General features: G+C 40.6%; 1 protein-coding gene across 3 annotated transcripts in view; it reads left to right on the top strand.

Moving 5' to 3' along the window:
• Positions 1–18,311, top strand: part of zcchc7 (zinc finger, CCHC domain containing 7) — a 52,065-nt gene extending 33,754 nt beyond the window's left edge. For 2 of the 3 annotated variants that reach the window (XM_086295842.1, XM_086295841.1), the window contains 4 exons: positions 1,106–1,141; positions 13,299–13,394; positions 14,570–14,687; positions 16,155–18,311. In XM_086295842.1, coding sequence (XP_086151968.1) covers positions 1,106–1,141; positions 13,299–13,394; positions 14,570–14,687; positions 16,155–16,768 — 864 coding nt within the window. In that variant the 3' untranslated portion in view covers positions 16,769–18,311. The remainder of the gene's footprint in view (positions 1–1,105; positions 1,142–13,298; positions 13,395–14,569; positions 14,688–16,154) is intronic. The other variant, XM_086295840.1, reaches the window with a different exon arrangement.
• The last annotated feature ends 554 nt before the right edge of the window (positions 18,312–18,865 follow it).

The raw sequence follows: 18,865 nt of genomic DNA, 5'->3' as shown, positions 1-18,865 counted from the left end.
GATACCTGAGGTCCAAGGTGCTGTCAGTGCAAGTGAAGGACGCAATCATTACGCACATACTTTAGGAGTGGTCAGGTCTACAACCTGGTTCAGTCTTGAAAAGAAGTTATAGATTAGACACAAGAGACACCTTTATGAATGGAAATAACAGAGGGTTTTCAACAAGGTGCAAACCATCGATTCCACTCAAGAATAGGGAGGTCAAAAAACATCTAAAAGAGCCTGCACAGTGCTTTAAAAAACCCTCTTTGAACAGATGAAACCAAGATTAACGTGCACTAGAATGATGGAAATAGAGAAATATTGAGAAGAAGAGAAGCAGTTCATGGTCTGAAGCATACCACACCATCTGCCAAACATAGTGGAGGAAGCGTAATGGATGACGTGGACATGTATGGTTGCCAGTGGAACTGGGTCACTGTTTTTTTAGATGAAGCGACTGCAGATAGAAGTAGCAGCATGAACTCTGAGGTGTACAGGGCTGTGCTGTCTGCTCAGCTCCAGCGTAATGTTGCAAAACAGGTTGGACAGCAAATGGATAATGACCCAAAGGATAATGCAGACATTAACTAACAATAATATTCTTCAATGGCCAAGTCATTCACCTGATCTTAGTTCAGCTGAGCATGCTTTTTACTTACTTGATTCATTGAATTTAATTTCAGTTCAGGTTTATTTACATAGCACCAAAGCACAATAACAGTTGCCCCAGTACACGTTTACTGTAAGGTCACTGAAAAAAGAGAGCGTAGGGAGGCAGGACTGAAGACAGACCTGCAGATTTTAAAAGCACAGACTGCAAAAATAAGGACTCCATCTATGTATTAACTACTATAAAACTATTCTCTCATTTTTTTATTATGCCAGTTTGTCCAATTACTTTTGAGCTTTTCAAAATGGGGAAAAGTGACTGTAATTTCTAAACACTTTGTTGAATACTTCATTAAAAACCCTTGAATTAAAGCTGAAATTCTGCACTACAATCACATCTTGATTGTTTGATTTAAAGTTCATTGTGGTGGAGTATAAAAAAAGTGTTGTTTTTTTTTTACAAAGCTTTGTAAAAGGTATTTAATGACACAGTGTGTGTGTTTTTCTTTTTCAGGCTTGTCCAGAAATCTGGAGACAGTATCACCTGACAGTGAGTATCTTTTCACAGAAAAACTCTGTCAGCAAGTGTCATAGCAGAATTCTTCATACTCCTTCCATTTCTCCAGTTATTAGTTCTTTTTTTGTGAAAGGAGGCTAATATTGTATCAGGTTCAGTCCTGAAAAATGAGACAGGTCCCGCTTCTTTTTTAGAAACGATGCCAAAGTCGAACAGACTGTGTGCAGGGGAAAGGAGTAAAGTGTAGGTCAAGTATACCTTTTGGATCAAGGGTTCAGATGGTGTTCAGTAGTTTCCTCTGCTCGCACTCGAATCTTGAGCTCATAGATAAAAATTCTGAGATTTGTATTTTGCGTTTGTCTAATAGCTCTTTAAAATAAGGGAAGCTGCTTTTAACTTGTGGTATGAATTCATACAAATGACAGTAAAAGTGAAAACAGGAAATCATTAAACACCAAATGTGTTTTTGTTTTCTATAGAATGTTTCACCAAATATGTCTTAGTTTAGGTTTGAATTTTTTCTTCAGTGAGTACAAGTGGAAACTTTTGTAAATGTGCATATTTGATTCATTACTTTACTGAAAATATTAAATATGTAACTAATGGTACAAACAATTTTTGTATTATTATATTCATGATAAATTATTTAGCAAAACAAAGGAGGTAAAAGGAGGTGACCTGAGAACAGCAGAACGAGTGGTTTTAAGTGGAAAGTCCCAAAATTTATTAAGCTTGGGAAATTGTGAAAAGCAATTTGTGTGGGTTTAGTTTGCACCACGTTTATGTAGGATTTCTGCTCAGAGTCTGAGTTAAAGCCAAGAAAGATAAAAAAAGAAAAATGATGGTAGTGAGGAGTGATAAAGCCCAATCTAAATAGACATCTTACCTTCTGAAATTTGTCTTAAAAAATACATAAAGCAACATTGTAGTGAAACATATCAATTAATAGCTCATTAAAGTATTTTTCAGTGGAAAATACTAACAAAAATAAATGTACTTAATTGTAAAACTTTGCACTAGCACTAAGCCGGACTCTCACCACTGCTGAATTAGAGTAATTGATCTTCTTGTTACATTTATTTTTGAATCGTCAATCAATGAGGTGTTTCCATGAGTTTCATAGAGGCAAAGGTGTCATGTGATTAGTCAATAAGTCAGTCGTGACTGGTATTGACTTTGCCCTGTAGCAGGTAAGTGAAGCGTGGGGGTAAGAAATATAGTAAAATATTAAAGAAGTACTAAAAGTTATGGGAAACTTGTCCTCCTCCTTTTCTTTCATCAAGTGCTCATGTGACATTAGTGTGTGTGTGTGTGTGTGTGTGTGTGTGTCTGTGTGAGACAGAAACAATGTGTCAAAGAGTAGAAAACTGTTTGACAGTCACATGGGCCATATGTCAGTGGGGAGGCATTTGCTTATTTATATCTGTGTGTTTGTGTGTGTTTATCCAAAATCTCAAAAGATAACTAGTTTTCTTGGCTTCTTACTTCCGTGTGTGTGTGTCTGTATGTTTGTGTGTGTGTGTGTGTGCATCTGAGCGAGGGGGTGATATAGACCTCAGCCTAAGAGAAAAGAGCAGCTTGTTTGTCAATTAAAAGACGTGATAAAGCATGAAATGGGCTGCCAACACCACGTGGGACAAGGGAGTGAGAGAGGGGGAAGAAGAGTGTGTGTTTGCATATATCTTGGCATGCACTGTGTGTGTGTTAGGGGAGGTCTGTCACTCTCCTCTATGGAGATTAATTAGCAGGGGCTGTCTAATGAAAAGGCAGCATCGTTAGCGCTAGGGTAGCACGGCGGGAGAGATGGAAAGAGGAGGAGGAGGAAGTGGGAGGAGGGAGCGGGACAGAGAAGTTCCAGGGGAGACGCTGGCAGAGAAGATGGGAGTTGAGTTTAATTGTTGCTCCTGTGTTTGGCGGATGAGCCTCTATGATTTACAGCGGAGTTTCACTTTGAACCACAGACGAAACGAGAACATGCTGACGAAAGTCTCCGGTCGCCTTGCGGGATGATGAAACCATTTTGTTTTTTTGTTCCCCGCTGCACTTCCGCATGTGCGTTTGTGTGTGCAATGGTGTGCTTTAACGGGTGGAGGATTGTGACCCAGGTCTAATTGAAGTATTTAAGCCATTTAAGCACTGGGAGCAGAAGGTCGTTACAGATCCAAACTGGCATGGGGGTTAGGGGCCTGCGCAGACACAAACACAGTCTCACACATACAAACACACCCACACACATGCATACACAGAGCTCCTTCTGTTTAAGACAGCCTCATTTTATTCATGATGCTGCTTATGACCCTGAACTCCCCAATGTGAGAAGGTGTGTGTGCGTGCGTGTGTGTGTGTTTGTGTGTGTGTGTGTTCGCTTTGGGAGATGTGACTCTGTCACCTTCCGCTGGGCTCAGCCAGGTGTGAAAAGGCATTCTGTCAGACCTCCCTGCTACTGGGTCCATTTATCCTTCGCTGTGTGTGCGTGCTTGTGTGTGTGTTGGGTCCGTTTATCTTCCATGAGTGTATCTGTTGTCTGCCTGCACCTGGCCCTCAACTAACAAACTCCTCCAAACCACACAGTATAGACCACAAAGCCCTGGGGTATTTACCGAGAAAGCACGATACTGACACACATGGACACACACAAACACACACACTCCTCCTACAAATATATAGAGCAGCAAATGGGGTAAAAAGATATCCACAACATTTTCATTGTGTCTGTGTCATACAGATTTGAGCACCTTTTTTTTTTTTAACACAACTGTAGCACTTGTAGAAAATGTAACTGTTTCCTTTTTGAAGAACGGAGTTTACTTCTGCTGTTCAGTCTATCTTTCTTTTTCACTCTCCTACGCAAACACCACTTCACCCACCCACCCACAGACGCCCTGTTTTTTTTCTTCTCCCCCTTTCTTTTCCATTGAAGCTTACAGTGTGGGGTCACTCCTTTTCCTGCAGACCCATGTCACTACCCCCATGTATGTTATTATGTTCTTATGATTTCCACCTAATACTCTACATACTAAATATAACAAAAAAACTCCCAAAATACTGGGATTATCTGGCTGAGGTCGGCCGGTGCAAAGTTCTGCCATCGACATATGTTTTGTTTTCCAGAAGGCCCTGCCGCCAACATGACTTGTTTGAACTTTTCTTTCGGTCTGTTGGTCATATGATTTCTGTTACGTGGGCATGCCTACAACTACACCTGCACTCAAGTTGCTACACAAATGGCTTTTTTAAATTTATACAAATTGCCTTTGGCCACTTCTGCATTGAGGTCAGACTGTGGAAAGTGTGACTAATAATTATTTTCATTTATATTACTGATAAATCTCTCTGATTTTATAGATTAATAAATATTTTTGCCACTGGTGATATTTCAGATTTATAGTGTTTATATGATTGAAATAAAATAGAATGGCACACATTGGTGAATTATTACATATACACCACATAATCAGCTTTAAAGACCAGTTAAATATCTAATGGGCCAATTGAACAGTCTTTTTGACAAGAGGCTAAAAGAACCATATTTCTATTTCATAGCTAACTACATGCAAGACAAAAAAGAGGAGGATGAGAGGACAGAGAAGGACAGGGTGGAAAGACTGAAGTCATGTAGGGACCAGTAGGAAAGCACGATTAAGGGGGGGATGGATGGCTGGAGGGATGATTGGATGGGGAGCGAAGTTTAGTGACCTGCTATCTGTATTCTGGCTGCTTTAATTCATGTAAATATCATGCATAAATGTGTGCATGCATACACACAACAAACATACAACTCCCAGTCACTTTTTTTTCTTGGTGCCCAGACCCTGCTCTGTTGCATTAAGACCAGAGTGCCACCCTCTGGTAGAAAGTGAATGCTCCCTTGCCTTTAACCAATGAGTGTATGTGAAGTGGGAATTATCTTTCTTCTAACTTTTGAGACTCTGAACGAGGGTTAAAGCTCAAGCAAATGTCCTGAATGCTTGTATTTTTTTTACTTTAATAGAGATCAAGTGTCTTTACTAAAGAAAAAGAAGAAGTAGTTTCAATGTGTTTCACCTTTATAGCAGAAATGTATGTATGAACAAGGGAGAGGGAGGAAGGCAGAGGCAGTTGGAGAGGGTGGGGGAGAACTGCTGGAAGGCGGGTGGGGGTTAATGGTGAGTGCATTAAACGGTGAAGGAGACAAGAGAGTGAGCAGAGAGAGTGAATCAGTGCGCCCAGAAGCTGATTGGTGCAGGTATATCGGTGTGTGAGCATTGATTGGCCTCCCTTTAGATAGTAATGGTGACACCTGTACATCGGTGTTTATTGATCAGCAGCTCTGCCGAGTGTGTGCGTGCGTGTGTATGTGTGTGCTGAGCCAATCTTGCGATCGTGTCAGGGTGTGTGAATTGATCTTTTCCTGTGGGACAGGTGTGTAAATGTGTCGGGGTTGCCCGTGAAAAAGCGCTCCGTGACCTTCCTAGTCGACTCCAAAATGAAGCCGTTTTAACTCCCCCTCTCTTTCTCACCTGACTGCCTTTCTTTCCCCTTTCATTTAGCATGTTGTACCCTTTTATACATTTTTGTCTGTCCGTCTTTCTTCAGAAGGTATGCTCAGTTCACACATGTCTTTGTTAGCGCAAGGTTAGGACATTTTGCCCCTTAAATCCTCTTATTTCTATAGGAAAAAATGTCTCGTTAAGACAGTCGACTTTTCCAAGGTACAAAATATTTCAGGAATCCTCATTTTCTTTTCTTTGTCTGTTTTAAGTTGAGCAGAATGAATAGCTGAAGAAAAAGCTTTACTCCAAAGAGGGTCTCCCTCAGATTAATTGTGAAAAAAGACAGTTTAAAAAAAAAAAAACTTTAATAAATGTTACGTCACAGGTAACCCTGAAATCCCTCCGCTGTTGTGTAAAATAGACCTCAGTAGTGGTCGGATGTTTTGGCTGGTTTCTGTGGGGTTTATGACTTTGGTTTATATGACCGTTTAGAAATAAATATATTTACTGGATATTTAGAGGTAAATGGTAGATAATGTGTGTAATCTGATTTTTAATGGACAGAAAAGAAACATGGCTGCACTTTAGCTGTTATTCTGGTTTGAATTTATAAACATTTGTATTATTTCAGTGCAATATCATAAATGTTTTATTGCAGTAATATTAAATACAATGAAGACTGATCAAATCCTGGTGTTATTTTACAGTTAACACATTTAGATATTGTATTTGATTTTTTACGGAATTAAATTGCTGTCTGCGTTCACACAATTATTAAGTGGTATTGTTTGCTGACCTCTCTCTGTGATTGGCACACCATCTTCACCTTCATAAAAGTAAATGTTTTAGTGCTCTGAGTGTCCAAATGAGACAGATTAAGCAAAAGCATTAAGAGAAGATTGTCCTGATGCCCACACCAGCTGCGTTAAAGACAAATGAACAACTCTGATTGTATTCCTCCTATCGAAGTCCTACTTCTGCGCTGAGATCAGCCTTGGGCTTTTCTGTACACTGTGTGAAGATAGAGCGCCATTCAGTGGTCAAACAGGCAACTGCACTCCCATACGGATGCAGGGGAGGGATTTTAAGCCAGATCTTTTCAGGAGGTTTTTTTAACATCAAAAGTATTTTTACCCAGCATAACAGAACATGAATGGACTTGTGTGTTTAATTTCACAAGTAGTCTACACACATTAAACATCTCTGAACCCACCCGCCCCTCTTTCCCACCAAACAAGAAATGAAACCAACAAATACAACATGAAACACACAAACAAAAAATGATGTTGCCTTGGAGGATCAGAGGTAAACTGATTTTTTTTTTTTTTTTTTGGGGGGGGGGGGGGGGAAAGCCAACACTCAACCAACCAACAGAATAAATATTCAGGGGGACGTCACAGACAATGGCGGAAGCATAAATGTTACCACGAGGCAGTACATGGATATGGGAACAGAAAAGAAGGCAGAAGAGCTTAAAAATCAGACACTTAGGAAACAGTAAGACATTATATGAAAGTTACAGCATACTCAGCCAAAGGTGCTGCTGTTAAAAGTCTAATTAAACCAGTGTAGGCTGTAAGTTTGCATAGAGAAATGGTTTTATATGAATGAACACTTAACTGTCACTCAGACAAAACTTAATTAAAATCGCACTCTTTCCCGCAGTAATAATATACCAACATTAAGTCTTCTCACAGGTTTAAGTTTGATCTTTATTCCACTTTTTGTTCTGTCCTTTCTTCTGTTTGGCTGACCGCTCTTTTTTTTTTTCTTACAAGAATGTCCTCAATTCAAAGTGTGCTCTGTAAAAATCCTTTAAATCCACATCTATTCAGTGAGCTGTTTTTGCTGTCTCATCATTGTACAGTACAGACTGTCCAGTCTTCTCACCTCGCCGTGTCAAAAGGCCCTCAACTCTTTATTCTCCCTCAGACTGAAGCGCTAACAGCACCGGAGGAAGGGGAAGGTGTTTGTGAAAGGAAATGGCTTTTGTGTGTCTTCAGTAGTCAGACGGATAGCACAGTTCATAAAGCAGCACAGGGCACCTTATAACAATCTAACTTCAGATGATTTATTTTAATTTCAGTTTCTCACGTCATCAGCATATTGTCATTTATAATAATCAGTTGTTTCGATTGTTTCAGTCATTATTAAGGAATCATGTTAGAATTTATTGGTACGGGCTTTTTAAGAGTCCCAGTTTCTGTTTTATGTCATGTTAAACTGATTATATTTGAATCGCATGTTGGTGATCAAAGAAACAAGTATTTTAAAAACAAGATCCTATACGCGGATTTTTCTAAAATCATCAGATTTCTGGAAGGAAAAAGACAAATTAATTATTAAGCAACATTTAGTTGTATGACAAATCATCACCTTGTACCAAACTTGCAAGAACAAAGAGTGTTTAAACCTCAATGGCATTATGATGTTTGTTATTACACTGTTATTACATTGTCACTTAAATTTTTACATAATTGATTGAAATTTTTATATATATATATATATATATATATATATATATATATATATATATATATATTTAGATTAACAACGCTGAAAGCAACAACCCTTTCAGGAACCAAATCCATATGTACCAGCCACTACGAAGACTAATATCATTTTTATAAATATTTAAATTGAAATAACTTTATCAAATATGTGAAGAACTGTATTTGGTTGTTTGAAGCCAAATTTTGATCAAATTTATTTAGTAAAACTGCATTTTTTTTAGTTCATTCCCTCATGGCGACATTATGCAGACAAACTAGTTCTGCTTGTTTGGGGTTTTTAGGTGCTTCCCTTCCCAAAATACTTTGTTCAAACTACAAACAAAGGCTTAGAGGTCCTCATCAAAGCTTGCACACACTTTGCTATCCTCAGTAAGAAGACCAGGGACTCTGTATTTTGGAGTTTATTAGTATTTGGTAAAAGTGTCTTTAGATAATCTACTGGATGCACATGCAGGACCATAGGAATGTAAACAAATGCACATGTTCACGCACACACTCACACACAGGTGCAGTGTTATCAGAGGTCTTGCAGGCTTGCAGGTCATTGTGAATTTCCGCTTAGCTGGATGGTGTGTGTGTGTGTGTGTGTGTGTGTGTGTGTGTGTGTGTGTGTGTGTGTGTGTGTGTGTGTGTGTGTGTGTGTAGCTGGCTGAGAATGTAAAATTAGGATTTGAAATACTGACCAGAGCATAAAAGACGCGGTCCATCTGTATGTAGTATATCTAAATCCGTGTCTCTCATGTCCATACGTGTTGTCTATGGGTCCTATATTTAATGAAAACACAGCCTCACGCTGGCCACAGCAGAAAAGAAGCCTCTCCACTCAGCAGTGAGCACTAAGAAAAGAAATCGTACAACTTGGTTTTGAATAGATTAGCTTGTATCCCCTGTTCCGCCTTCCACGGTGTGACCAGATTACCGCCACTTGCTGCCCCTAAAGGGGGGTTTTCTCCAGAGGTGGCAACCCACCGCCTCCCAGCTCTGCATCACATTATCGTTACATTCCAGGAGCATTTTTTTTTCCTCTCTAAAGAAAAAAAAAATCCAGACTCGTACTGATTGTCTACAAACTGATTGACCAACTGACAGGAAGAGATAGGAAGAGCCTCTGGGAATTGCACTGTGTGAGTGTGAGTCCTCACCGGGTGCGGGGTTAGGGTTTCGGTCTTTGTGAACTGGGAGACACAAAGAGGGCAGGAATCACATCTGGTTATTTGGAGGATCCACTTCCTCTTCCTCATTCATGGCCTACCTAACTGCAAACATGCCCACCTCCACCTTCAGCAGTCTCCTTAAGCAGATGGATTTTTGTCATTCCTGTTGATGAGTGACAGTAAACACGGTTTATATGCTTTTTTTTTTTTAATTATTCCATAACAAAAGGAGGATTAATGGTTAGGTCTGCAGTTCATTCAATGCATCCTGTCTGGGAAGATGTACACCTTACAGCCATTTCATCTCTCTGATTCACAACAGTCTAATTAATCCTCCCTGTTAACCTAATATGTACATAGTGGTATGTTGCGCGCGCACACACACACACACACACACACACACACACCACAAGGCTCTGTTTGTTTTGGTATGAGCCCAGTAGTCTTGTGTTGTGAGGCTGCTCTCTATGATAAAGCATGCAGAGTTGGTCCCCTGTGGGTCCAGTAACATATGCAAACGTCTCCCTATTGCTGCAATAACATATGCAAAACAGCGCTGCTGGCCCCGGCCCCTATGCTCCCACCACCCGTTACTGTTCAGATCCCGCCCCCCTCTCCTCTTACACACACACAAGCCTGTTTGCTTCTCGGATTTTGTTTGATAACTGTGTGTGTGTCTCAGTGTGTGTGTGTGTGTGTGTGTGTGTGTGTTCCTTCAGATTTTAGTCTGTAACAGTCTGAGCTTTGTGTTGGCCGAAGGATTATCACAGCTTTGCCACCAGCAGCTAAGGCAAGGAGCAGAGGCGAGCAGGGCTTAGAGAGACACGGTGTATGTGTTGGGACAACTGTGGGAAAACACATTTGTGTGTGTGACAGGGAGAGAGTGCTCATGTATCTGTGCGTGCATGCATGAGAGGCCACGGATGGTTGGTTGTCTATGTCCACACAGTGGAGCCCTCAGGACCTTCTCAAATACCCTCGTACAAACTAACACACACACAAAAACTAAACCAACGCGTCATTCCTCTTCCCAGTTTCAGTCCTTTTTTTATTTTTTAGGTCAGGCTGGCTTTATGCTTTATGTGTGTGATCAAAAGCTCTTTAGGTATCAAGGGAGTCTCTCCTGTTGTGTCTGATGCTGAAAGTCTCTTCTAATGCTTGTAAGCAAGTTTATGAAGAGACATGGACATTCTCAGGGTCTTTTGGGAAATGTTTAGGTAAAGCAGATATTTTTTGCTCATGTGCAGGGTTTGTTTGTGGTTCAATCCCTGTCTGCTCCAGTCTTCATGCCATTGTGTCCTTGGGCAAGACACTGAACCCCGAGTTGCTGTCTGTAAAATGACACTCGAGTGTAAATGTGTGTGATTGTTAGATAGAAAGCACTTAGCTGCAAAAAAAGCTTGTGCAAATGTGGTATGTTGTATAAAGCACTTTGAGTGCTTGGATGGAGTAGAAAATGCACTATATAAGAACCAGTGTATTTTCTATTTAAAAACAAAAAGATGATTTCCTGCAGTATGTGCCTATTTACCTAGAGCACTGGGTCACTCTAACTTTTTTGACTGCTAAAAAATATAAAAGGAAGAAAAAAAATCACTCTGTAGGTGAACGAAAATGCATAAATACTGAAACAATCAGACTTTGCATCGGCAAAGATACCATTTTCTAATTAAATCTTTTCAAATTAGCTACATAGTTTCTTTTCTTTTTTTGAGGTTGCATGAAATACCTTACTGTGAGTAATGATCACTGTGCATCACAGCCAACGGTCCCAATCTTTAATTCAGGTGTTTTCAGTCCCATTACCACAGGTGTATAAAATCAAGCACCTAGCTGTGCAATCAGCCTTTATAAACACTTTTTTAAGAATGAGTCTTTCTAAAGAGCTCACTGACTTTGCGTTTTGTCCTGTGATTGGATGCCACCACTGCAGCAGGTTAGTCTGTTACATTCATTCCCTCCTACATGTTTCCCAATTAGCTATAAGTCATATTTTTGAAAGTGTTTAGGAATCTCTGAAATGATCTGGCCGAACATGTAAAGTTACAGAGCAGTATCAGCAAGTGCCGAGGCGAATAGTGTGTAAAAGTCTAAATGTCCTCTGGTGTTAACATCAGCACAAAAACTGTGTTCCGACAGCTTCATGTGTTACCACGACTGAGCAACTCCTGTAGGTGACATGTGCAGGTGGTACATGTGCTTTTGTCCATGTAGTGTAGCATCCACTGATGACCACCACAGCCAGCTGTGTTATTCAGGTTTTGATGGAGGTATAATTCTTTTGTTTTTTGTTTTTTATTGAAATACTTATCTTAACCCACCAACTGACAAACATTAGCAGTGCTAGCATATAATGGCTTCCCCTTATCTAAACAATTATTTTAGCTCTTTATTCAGTCCTGTTCATTATTGGTGATTATTCCACTCAATGTTGGTACATGGCATTAATACGAAGCGAGTAGACTCTCCATAGACATAATCTGTGTAACTCAAGTTAATGCCCTTCACTCGCTATGAGTGATCCAGAACTGAACACATACCGACCAACAAGGAAAACATGTTGTTTTGCATAGCCATTGATGTTGACTCCAGTTTCCCACTCGGTTTAGACTTCAGTGGAAATGTTCCTGCTGCAAATTTATACTAAAATTATGTGTCATATTAGCTGTCGCTGCACAGCCATAGCTGTCACTCCTCACTAAACCATTTAAAAAAGATTTAGAAAGGCACCAAGCTGCGGTGATCCCTTAGGGCCTCACTCTGTTTAGATGCCCGTGATAGGCAGTGTGAGATCAGAACAAGGAGAGGAAATGAGTGAGGGATAAACGTTCATCCCGTTAATTAATATCGGATGAGGCAGAGAACTCCTCGCATGCACACGCACATTCACACCAGGTATTCACACAACTATCACAGGTTGGTGTGAGAATAAGAGGGGGATTTCGTTTCTCTCTCTCTTTTTTTCTCCGATGTCTCTCGTGCTTTCATTCATTCTGTGATCAGAGTATGTGGAGATAACGCAAGCCCAAGGTCAGGGAGAGGGAGAGACAGAGGGAGACCTACAGCCAATTTACATGAAAGATGAATGGAAAGAGGGGCAGGAAGGGTGGAGGTCGGGTGGGGGGCTCGAGACAGGGGCTGTGATCTCCTTGGGGTGCACATGTGTATGTGTGTGTGTGTGTGAGAGAGAGTTTGTGCTTGCGAGAGGTCTGTGATCTCCTGGCCTTTGTGATGGAGATGGGCCCGGCAGGCCTGACCCGATAATGACGCGACGCTCTAATAGCATTCATCCTTTCTGCCGCAAAACTACTCAAGCGGAAAAGAGAGGGAGAGAGAGGGGAAAAGTGTGAGGTGTAGATGTGGGTTTGCAGGGGTGTGTACGGAGGAGAGGGTGAAGCGGGAGGGGATGGGGAGGTTACCTAAGCTATGTTTAAGAAATGACGTGGGGCGCAAATCATTTGTAATCTCGGAATCAGGGATGAGAGAGAGGGAGGGGGCAATTTCTGCGCAGTTTTGTGGTTGTGTGTTTTGGAGAATAGCATTAGGGGTGTGTGTGTGTGTGTGTGTGTGTGTGTGTGTGTGTGTGTGTGTGTGTGTGTGTGTAAGTGTAACATTAGCAGTAAATGCACTCTGCCTGTGTCTCCTCTCTCTCTCTTTATCAGTGTATATTAGCTGTGGGCGCTGGAGCATGGAAGGCTTTCAGAACACTGGCCCATAGGGGACGGGACCCCATGTCCAACAAACACTCACACACACACACAGTCTGACGCACACAAACACAAACACACACAGTTACTTATCATACAGGGTCATTACAGGCCTCTAACTATACCTCGGAAATCAGTGGTTTATATCAGCGCCCCATATTCTCTGTACAATACACTGCAGTCCGCTTCATTGAGAGCATGGGAATGATGGCAGAGGAGAGGGAGAATGAGACAGAAATGGGAGGTTAAGCCACCGTTTTATTGTGTCCATCGTGTTTATCGGGGGGGATCCGATTGTGGTTTTTATTTAAAAATATATTTTTGATTTTTTTTTTTTTTAACAGACTAAGCATGGCCCTCCTGTGAAGCAGCAACCAAAGCGCAGCAGACACTCTCATGCCTACTGCTACAACTGCTCACAGAAGGGACACTTTGGCCATGTAAGTAACCCTCACTGTCTTTCTTTAGTCTACGCTGAATTGTCTGTTATATTACATGTGTAGGTATTTGCCATTTTGTATACACCAAAAGAATAAAGGCCAAAGTGGAAGCAGATTCTTTAAAACAAAAAGAAACAATATTTTCTTTAAGGGATATATTTAATTGTAAGTACTTTTATTATTTGATTAAATAATTCTTTACTACTACTGTTAGGTCCAGTACTGCCTGACTGAGAAAAGTCACAAAATGATCTCATAATTTCAGTTTACGCAGCAGTTTGAGTCAGCAAGTTGAAATTTTGAACTAATAGCTTAAAACTTCAGCTTGGCTCTTGACTGGCAATTTTTATTTTTTTTGTGTGTGTTTTTTCCATTGTAGAAACAAGCTTCCATGACCCATTTGAACCAGGAACAACCCTGAAATTCTTCCAGCTTCTATGTTAAATAAAAATAAATAAATTCTAAGAGTTCTCACTATTTGTATTCTAAAATTTCATAAACGCTAAGCTAAAATATCAAATCATCAATAGCTTGCTGCAAAGTCGTCACGTGAAGTTAAAGATATAAATTTTTTGCAGCTTAGTTATGTTGAGAGGTTAATTTATACTTAACTCATTCACTGCCATTGACGTCTATAGTCAACGTAAATTGAACTGAAGCCCACCAGCAGTAAAAGTAGACCTGCAAGGAGGTGCAGGGTTTGCGCACGTAAGGGATTGCGCAGTGAGACAAAAATGTGGTGCAAGTGGTGGTGCAAGTCTTGTTGTGTTTCACTGCCAGCCATTTTCAAACGGCTGGCAGTGAAACACACCAAGAGTTAAAAGGCTATGCCAGCTTTATTACGAGGCTCAAATAGCAGCTTCATACAGATGTTTCTGGTCAAAATGGACTTTTTTGACAGCGGATAAGGAAACAAACACACAGACAGAGATTATTGTAGTAAGATATAACCTCCTACAGGTTTTTGTAATCAACAGCGTATTTCACATCCAACGTCTTCGGGTTTACTCATCAGGTTCCGCATGCGCAGAGTTGTTTTTTCTACAGATTCTAAAAGTAACATAATCAGCGGGATTTCTGTAGGATTGGATTTGACCTCATGTGCTGCGTTTTTATTATGTCATTTTAAATATATTGCAGGCCTTTTAATTCTGTGTCTTGTGTGTTTTCCACAGGCATGTATAAGACAGAGGATGTTCAGTGGAGTGCATCCCACAACCTCATTGATTAACCACTATGACACTGTGGAAGAGATAAGCCGCAGACAACACAGGATAAAGATCAGGGCTAAAGGTAAATCACATAAAGAAATAGGCCAGTAAATATCTATCCTTTTTATGGCTGCAGCTATTATTCATTTTTAGGCCAACGCCTCTTAGTAGCGTGTCTTGGTCTAGGCGCAGTACTAAGCTTTCCTCCATGGGCTAAAATCCTTGGGCTATATGCTTAAAAGCCTGGTCTGTGCCAGGACACCAACTAATTTAAATAAACTCTACCAATTCTGCCAAGAAGAGCGGGCAAGTGTGCAGCCGGAATTATACCAGAAGCTTGCTGATGGCCACCAAAAGCATCTGAATGAAATTCAAAATTGTGCACTTGCTTCTTGTTTTTGTTTTTTAAGTCATTAAATGGTAAATGCCCTGTATTTGTATAGCGCTTTACTAGTCCTTAAGGACTCCAAAGCACTTCACACTACATTCAGTCATCCACCCATTCACACACGCATTCACACACTGGTGATGGCAGCTACATTGTAGCCACAGCCACCCTGGGGCGCACTGACAGAGGCGAGGCTGCCGGACACTGGCGCCACTGGACCCTCTGACCACCACCAGTAGGCAACGGGTGAAGTGTCTTGCCCAAGGACACAACGACCGAGACTGTCCGAGCCAGGGCTCGAACCGGCAACCTTCCGATTACAAGACAAACTGCCAACATTTGAGCCACGATCGCCCCACAGCATTAGTGACCTATGCTGTGCAATCATTCCCCCCTGAAAAAAGAACTGTTCAAAGCAATAATTAAAAGCTGTTCAGCGTGTGAACCGTAGTGTTGCACAGTTGCATATGAGAAAACCGTGTTTGGAAAAAAACTAAACACAACATATCAGCAGAAACACCTCACACCATCTGTTAAGCACGTTGGTGGAGGCGTGAAAAATTGTGCTTGTTTTGCATCCACTGCAGTCTACTGTGAACTCCTCTGTATACCAAAGTATTGTAGAGGCTTGGCTGAAAACAGAACAGTGATTAAAGCACAGCAGGAAAATGAAGAGAATCAAGGTGATGCAGTGACTGAGTCAAAGTCCAAACCTCAGCCTGTGCCCGTGCTCAGCAATGATTTGGCGAAGAGAACTGTGCACAAACAAGTGCCTGCAGACTGAAGCAACATTGTAAAGAAGAGGGGGGGGGGGGGGGGGGGGGAAATTCCTCCACAATCATGTCAGATACTGACAAAGTCGTGCAAAAAAATTACTTTTGTCAACTTTTTGCTCCTAAAAATTGTTTCATAACCTATTCGGTCCTTGGGAGTACTTAGCTCTTCAGACTCTGCTTCAGCATTTTGGCGTCGCTTTGTTAAACAGATATTAGTCATGTGAGGTTGTAGTTAAATGCTGTTAAGGACCAAATTAATATTTTATGTCTTGGCACATAAGAGTTTTTATCCATCTGACTTTGTTTTTTCAATCATAAGAGAAAAAGATGAAAATCATCTAATCAAATCAGATCCAATTAATTATTTTTGTTTTTCTTTCCCCAGAACTGAAGAAAAATGGCGGTTTTCAATCTTTTTCTGAGGCCCTTCTCACACCAGGACCCCCAAAGAAGAAACAGAAGATCAGCTTTCATAAAACCAACCACCAGTCCTACCATACCCCTCGGCATACTCCTAACAACCACAATCCCAGGCCCAGCCATTTATTTTTTAATAATAATGACTTAAGTGCTGCAACACCCAAAACAAAAAAGTTTAATAAGTACAAACAACAGGAAAGCATAGGCAATGTTAAACCATGGAAACCTAAGAGACCTGTGCCCACCTCGAGAAACCCGCTGCCAGCCGCTAAACCAATTTTCGATGAAGCAGAAGACTTTCCCAGAGGGGGAGGGATGGGAGAGAAGAGGAAGAAGAGGAGAAAGAAGAAGAAAGTGAACCATGTCCCTTCAGCACAGCCAGGGGGACACACAGAGAAAAGATCTAATCCTCTCTTTGGCTCTGTTGGAGGAAAGGTGCATGGGCCTAAAGCAAAGCAAGAGAAGAGAAAAAAGAGGAAAAATCAAGCCCCCGCGACTGCTGACAAAAAAACTGGTGCGCAGATGTACCCTGCAGACGATAATCTGTTCTTCATTAAACAAAGAAAGGGCAGAAGATAGCATCTGTTTGTGTGAGGTTTCAATGTCAGAGTCTGTCAGGGCTCTGATCTCTAAAAGCAAAAGTTAAGACCGTGACTTTTAGGGGCGTGTCGCACGTTTCGTTAACTCAGGTCTCGACATAAATACCTGAAATTATTGTGGCTTTAAGGGCCTTCATGGGACCTTTTCACAAAATATTTTAACAACAGTCAAGAGTTAGGTGATGTGTATGATTTTTGGAAATATTAAAAGATGCTTCATTTAGTTGCTTCACCTCCAGGGTCCTGATTTTGTTCACAGTGGCTCGAAGTCACATTGTGATGCTTGAACAGAGCAGCATCTTTAATCTTGTTAATAACAGCTTAAAACGAGTCAGAACGCTGAAGCTGTTTATTTACTTTCCCCATGTGGTCAGTGTGAGAATACAGCTGTCCCCAGATTTAAACAGGAAGTGGCCCTTATGTTTGGAAATTGACTATGTATAAACAGCAGTTCACAATTTAGTTAGTCCAGTAAGTCACAGTTCTGTGGATTTTTAATGAAAAAGGATCATGGCCTGAAAGGAATCTGGATAATATTTGCGTAAAACCAAAAAGGTTTACTAAAACAGTTTCAGGAGTAATGGTGACTTAAAATTTATTTCTTCCCATTGGTTCCATCGTGTTGCAAAAGTCTCATTTTAAAAAAAGAAAATTAAAAATATTTGCAAGTTCAATAAGCTGATTTCCCTGTGCTTCTGCTTTGAAAGTAGTTTTTTAATGTTGCTGCTGCTCTTGGAACCAGAAGCCAGTGTATATTTAAACACGTGTTTGTGACTAATTTCATTTTCAATTTTAACTGAAGGGTAAACTGCTGCTCTTTTCTGTAACCAACCCATGCGCTTGTAATTTTTCTGTATTTATGAGCACTAATGCATCTGTTACGTACAGACTAATAGAGCAGTGATGAAAAATCAGCAGACGCCTATTTAACCGTGATCCTCTGTCATTTGATGTTGGAGAACTCTGTCAAACCTGAAAAAGATCGCTTCAGTCAGAACACAAGTATTTCTTGTATTTATTGAAGGTGATCACTTTCAGGAATGTTTTCTTGTAAGCGGACAAGTGGACTCAAACCACTGGTCCCAGATAACATGCATCACTAACATGTGGCCCCAACAGTGTTGATCATTTAAAATCAGTTGTATGCGTTCTTATTTGTTATTGTCGTAGCTAAATGAAACCCTGAAATAGGAAATCGTGTGAAGTGATCCCTTTGTAATATGACCACTGGTTATCCAAAGTGTCTGAGGAAAAATAAAACTTGAATCTCTTCTGTGATTGAGGAAGAAAGCTTGGATTGCTTCTGCGCTCGCAGTTCTTTTTTCTTATCTTCAGTGTCATTGTTATTCAATACAATTCATAGCACTTGGCTCGGGTTGATAAATGTCATAGTGGAGGTTGATGGATGAATTTTAATTTTCCCTATGCTGGGGAAAAATAATTTGTGATCTATAACAATGAGTCACAAACTATTTGTTAAAAACCCTAAGTGGCCTACTGTTGACATTTTGATTGAGGTCCAGTCTTTCCACAGACTGAGCAACAGTTTTTCTTTACTATTTATCTGCTGTGTAGCCTTGTGCTTTCATGATTTCATGTTTTCAGACGATCAGCTTGTCAATTTTATCTTTATTTTTGTGATTTATTAAAGGCACGAGGTAAAAGTACACTGAAGACTGTCAACTGCTGCAGAAGATAGCTATATGAAAGTGCCATTTTTGTACGTGAGAAGAGCAATGAACTTGGTGATAGATGCTTCCAGTATGCATTATGGAGCCTAGTGCTCTGTGAAGGGCGGTAAAGACCGGTGGATGCTGTCACTTCTCCTTAATTTGGCTTCAGTCAGTGAACCCAGACAAACTACAGAGACAGCTGATGGAGGGATTTGAATGTACTTGCCTGTGTTATCAGACATGAGAACTGAAAGATTAAAACTACACTCACACTGGGTCAGAGTGATCCAGACTTATTGTTCGAAACAAGTTAAACTCTTACACAGCTTTGATCTTTAATTGGCTCTTAAAAACATGCTTCCATTCCTCAGATGAATGAATCACAGTATAAAAACATTCACTGA

The sequence above is a fragment of the Aulonocara sp. 'chitande type north' Nkhata Bay genome, linkage group LG6 (genome assembly GCF_057382095.1).
Source record: "Aulonocara sp. 'chitande type north' Nkhata Bay isolate Kocher_YH1m ecotype deep benthic linkage group LG6, A_spYH_male_GT1.1, whole genome shotgun sequence".
NCBI classification, from domain to species: domain Eukaryota; kingdom Metazoa; phylum Chordata; class Actinopteri; order Cichliformes; family Cichlidae; genus Aulonocara; species Aulonocara sp. 'chitande type north' Nkhata Bay.
Note: the sequence above shows the minus strand (reverse complement) of the source record. Positions and strands in the feature narration are given on the sequence as shown.